General features: G+C 39.6%; 1 protein-coding gene across 7 annotated transcripts in view; it reads left to right on the top strand.

Annotated features, from left to right (window-relative positions):
- Positions 1-10,184, top strand: part of PRKDC (protein kinase, DNA-activated, catalytic subunit) — a 247,506-nt gene extending 237,322 nt beyond the window's left edge. For 6 of the 7 annotated variants that reach the window (XM_034650151.1, XM_034650152.1, XM_034650155.1 and 3 more), the window contains 6 exons: positions 2,719-2,808; positions 3,218-3,289; positions 3,365-3,566; positions 4,103-4,291; positions 4,894-5,033; positions 8,050-10,184. In XM_034650151.1, coding sequence (XP_034506042.1) covers positions 2,719-2,808; positions 3,218-3,289; positions 3,365-3,566; positions 4,103-4,291; positions 4,894-5,033; positions 8,050-8,254 — 898 coding nt within the window. In that variant the 3' untranslated portion in view covers positions 8,255-10,184. The remainder of the gene's footprint in view (positions 1-2,718; positions 2,809-3,217; positions 3,290-3,364; positions 3,567-4,102; positions 4,292-4,893; positions 5,034-8,049) is intronic. The other variant, XM_034650154.1, reaches the window with a different exon arrangement.
- The last annotated feature ends 510 nt before the right edge of the window (positions 10,185-10,694 follow it).

The following is a 10,694-nucleotide window of genomic DNA, read 5'->3' as shown; positions in this document are numbered from 1 at the left end:
GGTCTGACGTAATTCTGATACCTTTTCCTTGGTACGTGAGAAATTTCTTTGCCCTGGCCGCTTTCAATACTGTATCCTTGGATCTAATATTTGCGAATTTCTCTATGATGTGATGTGGCATAGGTTTGTTGTGCTTGAGCTTGGGAGGGGTCCTCTCTGCCCCTTGGACACGAAAGCTTGTTTTCTTTGCTAGATTAGGGAAGTTTTCAGCTACAATTTGTTCAAATATCTCTTCTAGACCTCTGTTTTTCTCCACCCCCTTGGGGGTGCCGATGATTCTGACATCGGAACATTTCATTGAGTCATTATACTCTCCTGTAACCTACATTCTTGAGATTGGATTTTTTTTACCCCAGTTTCTATTTTAGCTTTCTCTTCTGCTAACCCATCCTCCAATTTGCAGATACGTTCTTCTGCCTCATTCACCCTGGCTGTCAGAGCCTCTAGTTTTGACTGCATTTGGCTCATAGAATTTTTGATTTCTGCCAAATTCGCTCTCATTTCCGCTCTTAGATTTCTATATTCTCATTAACATTTTCGTAAATACTTTTTTCAAGTCTATGCATCATCTTTACCATTGTTACTCTGAATTCCATTTCTGATAATTTGGTTACATCCAAATCCATTAGTTCTGTGGCAGAGGCCACAGAGTCATTGTCTTTTCTTTGCTGGGGGGGATTTCTCCTTCTCGTCATTTTGATGAGAGGTTGCGGGGTTGTCCAGAGCCCAGATTATTGACCAGGACCCAGGCCGTGCACCCTTGTTTTATAGGGATCTTAGGGATGTGGGCTTCTTGAATTTTCAGCCTACCTTCTGGGGGAGGGGCCTGCCGCACTGATACTCAGGCAACCCTGTTTTGGTAGAGTCTCCATGTCCCCTGCGAGGGGGGAGGCGGGTGGGCACACTGTGAGCTAGTTTTTCCAGGCTTTTGTTCTCTGGCGGCTTTCCCTGGCGGTTTGCTGTGCCTCTTGTGAGAGTCAGAGCCGCAGTGTCCGAATCTCAGCCTCTGTCTCAGGATCGCGGACCGTTCTCCACTGATGTTCTGGCCACTTTAACTCTGTTTCTGTTGGTGCTGCTCAACCCTGCAGTGTCTCAGGATGTGCGCCCCACACCCGGCATCCCAGCCCTCACTTCCAGGGCCGGCGCGTCTCTGTCCTTTGTGTTTCTAACACCGCCAGCCGCCAGCCACCCCCTCGCACTCCCGGAGCTCCTGGTCTCAGTTGGTTCCAGTGAGCGCACAGGAGTTCTGTTTCAGTCTGGTCTCCCGCGTTACCCGGCTCATGGTCTCAGTCTGCTCTCTCGCGGGTGCCAGTCCGCGAGTCAGCCCACTCCTCCATGCAGGTGGCTACCGCTTCCTGGTGCCTGGTGGCGGCTCCCTCCCCCTTCTGTTTATCTTCCGATATCTGTGCACGGTTTCACAGCTCCCCGCTTCGTACCTCAATACTCAGCGCTGGAGATGGTCATTTGTAGAGATCCCGATGTATCTTCCTGCGTCACAGGCTGATTCCGTGGGTGTTCAGGCTGGTCTGGTACCTATCCAACTCGACTCAGGGGACCGGCTGAAAAAGGGGTCCCCTACTCCTCCACCATCTTAACTCCCCCCTACAGTAGGAATCTTGAAAAGGTGACTTGCCTTTCCCTTTTTCCCATGCCTCCGTTTCTAAGATGGGATAGTAATGTAAAATAAATAAATAAGGTAAAGATAGGTATCAATAGAGTTTAAAGTGCTTTTCAAATACAGAAGTGTATAAATTACTTCCCACTTCTTTCAGGCCCTTTTAGTAAATAGGGCACTTCAGCTCCCTATTGTAAAATCATTGCTACTTTTTTCTTAATTTACATGTTGCAGTTTTCCAACCTAAAGATTTTCATCCCAAATGAAACTTGGAGAGAATTTAGACTGAAATGGAAAGCTGTATTGTGAAATTAATGTAGTAGCAACTCAGAAACAATTCACTTTAAGTGATCACACTACTAACAAGTGAAATAGTTCTATCTTTAGATTAATTTTCAGGAAAACTCGTTAAAGCTGTTGACAAATCCCAAAGCGACCGAAGGTACAAACACGTTTCCAACAGCCCAGTATGCCTTTTGCCTGTGAAATATTACCAAAAACAGCTTTCTAAATTCAATTCAAAGCCATTGTCACTTAAGAAAATATCTTATTGTATTTAGTATGGATTTTGTATGCATCTGCATACTGTAAATGGTGAAGAAAAAGTGTGGCAATCCAAAAACAGACTTAATGCATCTTCAACACATAATCCATGGCCTTTTAGTTTGTAGTAGTAATATGGCTTATCATTTCCGACCTACTCTAAGTAAGTTGCATGTTGTGCTGTCATCTTGTTGCTAAGGTTCTTTTTATTACCAGAGTTTTAGAACCATATGCCTGAATCATAAACACTTACATTTAGTTCATCTTGTTCCTCTCTGTATGAAGTGGAAATTTATTGTATGTAATCATTTTGTGCCTGAATTTTTGCATAGGAAATAGCTTTGGTTTCTTCAGGAGTAACTAAGAATGAATCATGGTATATTGAGATTCTAGATCCAGAGTAGCATGGATTCAGTGTTAATATGAAATATGATGAAAAGTCATATTTCTTTCCCTAACTCTTCACTGCTTTTCAGTGAATTCTTGGTGATCTTTGCCACTGAAATCATTATAATGCTAAATATCTTCCTAGTGCTGATTCCCTTTTTCCTCCTTGTTAGTGATCCCAGAGCACCACCGTGTGAATATAGAGACTGGCTGACAAAGATGTCTGGGAAGTACGATGTTAGCGCTTACGTGTCAATGTTTAAGTAAGTTTTGTTTTTATTTTCCTTTTTACTAACTAGTTAATTCTTCTCAAAGTTGCGTGTTACTTTCTAGTTTTGCCTCAGGTGCCTGGGTGGCTCAGTTGGTTAAGCATCTTCCTTTGGCTCAGGCCATGATCCCAGGGTCCTGGCATTGAGCCGCATATCGGGCTCCCTGCTCAGCGAGGGGGGTTTATTTACCCCTGTACCTCTCCCGTCCTGCTTGTGGTCTCTCATGCTCTCTCTCTCTCAAATAAATAAATAAAATCTTAAAAAAAAAAAGGAAGTTTTGCCTCAGATCATCAAAACCTAGTTATTTTTTGATAATTGAGCTTGAATATAAATAATTTTAAATTTTAAATCTCAAGTCACAGAAATTTGCTCTAATTAGACATTTCCTATTATTAAATCATAGGGCAGCTAGTCGTTCTGAAACAGTCACATCTTTTAGAAGGAGAGAAAGTAAAGTGCCAGCTGATCTCTTAAAGTAAGTATCCTTTTGACGGTACAAACCAGTTGGTGGTATAGCAGAGACTACAGAGATCATGTCTCCCTCCCCCAGGCGGGCCTTTCTGAAGATGAGCACAGGCCCTGAGGCCTTCCTAGCGCTTCGCTCCCACTTTGCCAGCTCTCATGCTCTCATGTGCATTAGCCACTGGATTCTGGGCATTGGAGACAGACATCTGAACAATTTCATGGTAAGCATGGAGACAGGTGGAATGATCGGAATCGACTTTGGACATGCATTTGGATCAGCTACTCAGGTATGCTCACCTTGCTGTCATAATTCTTTGCTCATTTAGAACCATAGTCATAGGGACCTTCTGGAAATCGGATGGTTTTTAAGGAAGAAATGACACATCAATTAGCTTTTAAATTTGACATTCTTGAATAAGGGGTAATCTCAACTTTGTTTTGGCCTTGTTCAAACAGGTTATAGAAGGTGTGATGATGAATTATATAATCAAAGCCAAGAATAAAATGTGTTCCTATAAAAAGGGGAGACTTTAAGGAGGTTTTATGATGCCCCTTAATCTAATGTACTTGTAAATCTCTGCAGGCTGTGTGGTCCCACATGTATAGGTTTGTGCATTGCAAAGATGATTGTGTTGATTACTCTTGGGCACAGTGGATTCACATCTGTGTAGCTAAGTCCAAGAAAAGAAGTGATATTTTCACTAACTGTGAATTATTCACTAACTGTGAATAACAATTAACTGTGGAAGGATGCTTTGTGCCTTTTATTTTGAGATTTCTAGTTCATATATTCTCCATCTCGTACATATTTTTTTCTCTTTAGTTTCTGCCTGTCCCCGAGTTGATGCCTTTTCGTCTGACTCGCCAATTTATCAATCTGATGTTACCAATGAAAGAAGCAGGTGTTATGTCCAGTGTCATGGTGCATGCACTGAGAGCCTTCCGCTCACACTCTGACCTGCTTACTAACACCATGGACGTGTTTATAAAGGAACCTTCCTTTGACTGGAAAGTAGGTTTGTTTATATGCACTTTTCACTTATAATTACAGTATACCAGGGACTTATCTGGTGTCTCTTATTGTATGGTATGATGGAAATATACCAAATTGTGCTTATTATAATATTTACATTGTTTTGTGTAGTATTTTTTAAAATTAACATTTGGGGGCAGTTGGCTTGAAAACCAGATATGTGACATAATCTTCATTTGGAGAAAACTGTTGTTTCAAATGAGCGTATTTCTAACGAGGAGTTAATATAGACCCATTGGTGGTGGGTCTGATTTCTGAGACAACTTTTAGCTTAAAATCTCTTCCACCTGAGATCCCTTGATTTGACACATAGTGCTTTCTTAAACATTGAGGTTCTTCATAATACAGCCCCAAAAGAATGCAGCTTAGTGATGGCATCTTTAATAGGGTGTGATACCTAACTGCAGTCCTTCACTGTCATTGTCACTGTTGTGGGTAGTACTATTAGAATGTGTATAAAAAGCTATAAAGCTCTCTCCAGTAAAGATATCTATTATAAAATCATTACTTGTTCAGTCTGTTTGAATGTGATCATATAAACTATTATAATAAGCAGAGAACATCATGTTCTTTTCCTTTAGAATTTTGAACAGAAAATGCTAAAAAAAGGAGGATCATGGATTCAAGAAATAAATGTAACCGAAGAAAATTGGTATCCCCGACAAAAAGTACATTATGCTAAGAGAAAGTTAGCAGGTGCCAACCCAGCAATTATTACTTGGTAAGATGGTTGTTTGTGAAGAAAAAAACAAACGCCAACATGTTACTATTTACTGAAGAATTATTAATGTATTAGGTCGTGAATACTTTCCATTAGCCTGTGATGTTAGCATTATTATCTTCATTTTACAAATGAAAAAAGCATGGCTTAAGAAGGTTAACTTATCCAAGGCTGGACAGGGTCTGTATCTCTGAATGCTGTGTACTTGGCCTCTGCCCTCTTAGCACAGTCTTCAGGTCAGTGTCTGGAATAACCTGTACCAATATGAGGAACAGCAGGAGCATTTTTTTTTTCAAAGATTTTATTTATTTGAGAGAGAGAGGGTGAGAGTGAGCACGAGCTGGGGCGGGGGTGGGGGAAGGGGGCAGAGGGAGAGGGAGAAGCAGACTCCCCGCTGAGCAGGGAGCTCCGTGTGGGGCTCAATCCCAGGACCCTGAGATCATGACCTGTGCCAAAGGCAGATGCTTAACCAACTGAGCCACCCAGGCACCCCCAGCAGGAGCATTTTTAGACAATCACAATAATATTTTTATATATAAGAGGAGATTTAGATTCTAAATTTGCTTTTGTCCTTTTTGAGACAAAATATGATTATGGTGGGCATAGCACACAGGTGTGGAGAATGTAGTATGGGCTTTTGGACAAGAATCCACATAGGGTGTGGAGGTCCCTCAAAAAGTTAAAAACATAGCTACCCTGTGACCCAGTAATTGCACTACTGGGTATTTACCCCATAGATACAGATGCAGTGAAGAGAAGGGCCATATGCACCCCAATGTTCATAGCAGCATTGTCCACAATAGCTAAATCGTGGAAGGAGCCGAGATGCCCTTCAACAGATGACTGGATTAAGAAGCTGTGGTCCGTATATACAATGGAATATTACTCAGCCATCAGAAAGAACGATTACCCAACATTTGCAGCAACATGGACAGGACTGGAGGAGATGATGCTAAGTGAAATAAGTCAAGCAGAGAAAGACAATTATCATATGGTGTCACTCATTTGTGGAACATAAGAAATAGCAGGGAGATCAGTAGGAGAAGGAAGGGAAGAATGAAGGGGGGGTAAACAGAAGGGGGAATGAACCACGAGAGACTATGGACTCTGGGAAACAAACTGAGAATTTCAGAGGGGAGAGGGTGGAGGGATGGGCTAGCCTGGTGATGGGTATTGAGGAGAGCATGTATAGCATGGAGCACTGGGTGTTATACGCAAACAATGAATCATGGAACACTACATCAAGAACTAATGATGTACTATATGGTGACTAACATAATAAAAAATAAAAAATAAAAAAAAATTCACATAGGGTTAGCCTTTAGGTTAGCTTCAAAAATTTTTCTTGTTGAGGTCTAAAGCAAACAAATTTATAGAAATGTTTCACAAGAGGGAAAAAAAAGTTGGACTTTACAATTAAGTAATAGTAAAGGGCAATCTATAGTCAGTTGGTCAGGGTACAAATGGTCTTTCCAATAAATGGCTCTGTCAAAGGAACAAAAGTGGATCCCTATCCCACACCATACACAAAAATTAATGCAGACTGGATCAAAGACCTAAATGTAAGAGCTTAAACTATAAAATACTCAAGCACAGGGGTAGATCTTCATGACCTGGATTTGGCAATGACATCTGTCATTTTTAGGTATAACACCAAAAAGCACAAGCAAGGAAAGAAAAAAATAAGTGAATTCAACAAAACCTAAAAGTTTTGTGCTTCATTAGGATACCATCAAGAAAGTAAAAAGACAACCCCACAATATGGGAGAAAATATTTGAAAGTCAGAGCTGATAAGGGACTTGTATCTGGAATACATTAAAAAAAAAAAACCTCTTATAATTCAATAAAAAGACAAACAACCCAATTTAAAAATGACCAAAGGATTTGAACAGACATTTCTCTAAAGAAGGTATATAAATGGCATATGGAAAGATGCTTAAAATTATTAGTCATCAGAGAAATACAAAGAGAGGTACCACTTCACACCTACTAGAATGGCTATAATTAAAAAATGGAATATAGGGGTGCCCGGGTGAAAGAGTCAGTTGAGCATCTGACTCTTGGTTTCAGCTCAGGTCATGATCTCAGTGTTGTGAGATCGAGCCCAGAGTCAGGCTCTGCACTAAGAGCAGAGTCTGCTTAGGTTTCTGTATCTCCCTCTTCCTCTACCCCTCCCCCTGCACTCTCTCTCTCTGTCTGAAATAAATAAATCTTTTTAGACAATGAAATATAGCCCATGTTGGGAAGAATGTGGAGAAATTGGAGCCCTTGTATGTTGCTAATAGGAATGTAAAATGATGCAGCTGCTATGAAAAACAGTCTGGCAGTTTTTGTCTTTTTTTTAAGATTTTGTTTGTTTATTTATTTATTTATTTGACAGAGACAACCAGCGAGAGGGGACACAAGCAGGGGGAGTGGGAGAGGAAGAAGCAGGCTCCCAGCGGGGCAGGGAGGCCGATGTGGGGCTTGATCTCAGGACCCCGGGATCACACCCTGAGCCAAAGTCAGATGCTTAACGACGCAGCCACCCAGGTGCCCCCAGTCTGGCAGTTTCTGAAAAAGTTAAATATAGAATTAGCACTTGGCCCTGTAATTCCACTCCTAACTACACACCAAAGAGAAATGAAAGTGTACATTTACACAAAAACTTGTAGACAAATTTTTTAATAAATATATATTTTTAATTCTCTTAGAATTTTTATTAGGTGACCTTTGTTTATTTTTTAAAAATAATCTCTACACCCAATGTGGTGCTCTAACTCACAACCCTGAGATCAAGAGTCACATGCCCTACCAAATGAGCCAGCCAGGTACCTGTAGACAAATGTTAATAGCAACATTATTCATGTTCTATGTTCCTACAAATCCAGTCTCTTGATTTCAAGGTTTTAAGCCACAGAAAATATTCTATAAGTGATGAAAGGTAGTGTTTAGATAGGATAGCTAGGAATGCAGGCAACAAGGGAAAAATAATGAATTGTTCATGTTTTTGAATTTGTTTAATCTTTTTTCCAGTGATGAGCTGTTCCTGGGCCATGAGAAGGCACTTGCCTTTAGAGATTATGTGGCTGTAGCACGAGGAAGCAAAGATCACAACATCCGTGCCCAACAACCAGAGAGTGGACTGTCAGAAGAGGCTCAAGTAAAGTGCTTGATTGACCAGGCAACAGACCCCAACATCCTTGGCAGAACTTGGATAGGATGGGAGCCCTGGATATGAAGAACTGTGGAAGTCAGCAGATTAAAAGCATGAAAGCGTTTAAAGAATCTCCTAAATTTGGGGCACCTGGGTGGCTCAGATGGTTAAGCATCTGCCTTCAGCTTAGGTCGTGATCCCAGCATTCTGGGATCGAGCCCCGCGTCGGGCTTCCAGCTCAGTGGGGAGTCTGCTTCTCCCTCTGCCTCTGCCTCTCTCCCTGCTCATGCTCTTCTCTCTCTGTCTCTCTCTCTGACCCTGAAATAAATAAATACAGTCTTTAAAAAAGAAGAATCTCCTAAGCTTTCATCTACAGCCATCAGTGTGCTAATTTTCCTAAAGCACTGAAAAGAAGAAATCTGTTTAGTGGTGAAGTCTTGTACAGGAGTCTGATCACGCTCGGCACGGATAAGTGAGTATTGTTATGAATGAATGATTAGGTTATAAACAAAGATTAGGTTGGGTTATAATAGACTTAAAGTGGGAAAACATATATATAGGCTCATAGAAGCATTAAATCAAGAATATAGCATATTACAAGTGCTATGACTTAGATAAACCAGCCATGTTAATAAATGGTGTAAGTATGAATCTTCCATGCAGTATTCTCATCAGTAATTATGACACATTGGAAATAATACCCAGAAGACTTAATTACTAAGATTTTATGAGAGTAAAGCCAACAGTGTAAACGATAAGATGTTATTATATTAGCAGTACAGACATTATATTATCAGTACAGGAATAATAAAGAATTATATGGCTTATAATATTTAGAAATGATTGCTTTTGATATTTTAGGATTTTTTCTAGGCTATTTTCTTTCATTTTATTCTCTTAGACATTTTATGATAGATTTGTTCTCTAGAAGAGACAGTATTTAGGAGAGATAAAAAAAAAAAAAAGCACCTTGGTCTTACCACTCACTTCTGCTACTCATATCCACAATAGGAAGATAGATAAAAGTGCTTGGCGTCCCAGACTCAGAATTTCTAACTAAGGGAATTGCAAGTATGATGATAGGGATAACACAGAGCACTTCAATTCTAGGAAAACACAAACAAAACCTTATTTGGAGAGAAAACATACATTCTAAAACAGCAAGATCAAATTATGAAACACAAAAATGGCTTCCTTTCCTTCACAGAGTCTCTGCTCCTCACCTAACCCTGCACACACCTGAACTGATTTCAGATTGGCTCTGAGCTTTTTGTTATTGTCTCTTTAAGCATTTATATTTGGAGACTTGTATGCTTTTGAAAAATAATAATCTTAGGAATATGAAACGTTGAATTTTTTCCCCAAAGTGGTGTATAGCTCTTATGCAATTTCAGAAACAAAATGTTCACCTTATAAAATATTTCATTGTACTACTCAACAAGTCATTCTGATACATACAGGTTGAATGCATTATGATATTAAAAATAAACCATTACATTCTCAACAAATGGTATTAAACCAAAGAAATTTCATCTCAAAGAAAAATAAGTGATCATGTATGTGAAAATCCAGTATGCACATGAGCTAGGAAATACTTTCTGCTAAACACAAAAACAAAACAAACTACCTTGGTGTTGATTATAATATATTTTTTTCTTTAACAACTAATTAACCATCATTTTTGCTTGTGTCTTGATTATGTGGGATGTATTGACCAATCCCCACATTACGGGAAACACTGTTTTTTAACGACTGTTTTTCGTGTCAGTAAAAGTTGATTGTTACAAGATGACCGTGTACACAAGTCCAGTTTCAAAGCTGTCTCCTTGAAATTGTATCCAAACCCATGTGAATGAGGTAAAAAGTTACTGTATACAGCCTTCAGAGACAATTGCACAACTGCTCAGAATGGTAAATGACCTCATTACAATGGGGGACTACATGTCTAACCCATATCTTGTCCCCAAACTTCAACCCTGTGATTCTTGGCTGAATAAAGATATTTGTCTGGAAACCAGAAATGAAAGAAGATATCTGTACTGATGATAAGGAAATAGGAATAATAATAAGATTTTTTGGGATTCTCTATATGTAGGGTCACATCATCTGATAATAATTTAACTTCTTTTCCAATTTGTGTGCTTTTATTTCTTTTTTCTTGCCTAATTGGTCTGACTAGAACATCCAGTACAGTGTTAACTAACAATGGTAAAAGTGGGCATCCTTGTCTTGTTTGTTCCTCAACTGTAGGGAGACATTTTCATCTTTCGCCATTGAGTATTGTGTTAGCTGTGGGACATTTACATATTATCATGTTGATAAAGGTCCCTTCTGTTCTTAGTTTGCTGAGATTTTTATCATCACAGACTGTTGAGTTTTGTCAAATACTTTCTGCATTAATTGAGATGAACTTGTGGTTTTTCTTCATTTATGAATGTGAATTGCAATGATATTTAGATGTTGAACCATCCCAGGATTGCTGGGATAAATCCTGCTTGGCCATGATGAGTAATCCTTTTACTAT

This window comes from Ailuropoda melanoleuca, unplaced genomic scaffold, assembly GCF_002007445.2.
Source record: "Ailuropoda melanoleuca isolate Jingjing unplaced genomic scaffold, ASM200744v2 unplaced-scaffold11384, whole genome shotgun sequence".
Classification (NCBI taxonomy): domain Eukaryota; kingdom Metazoa; phylum Chordata; class Mammalia; order Carnivora; family Ursidae; genus Ailuropoda; species Ailuropoda melanoleuca.
This window is presented reverse-complemented; position numbering and strand designations above follow the sequence as displayed.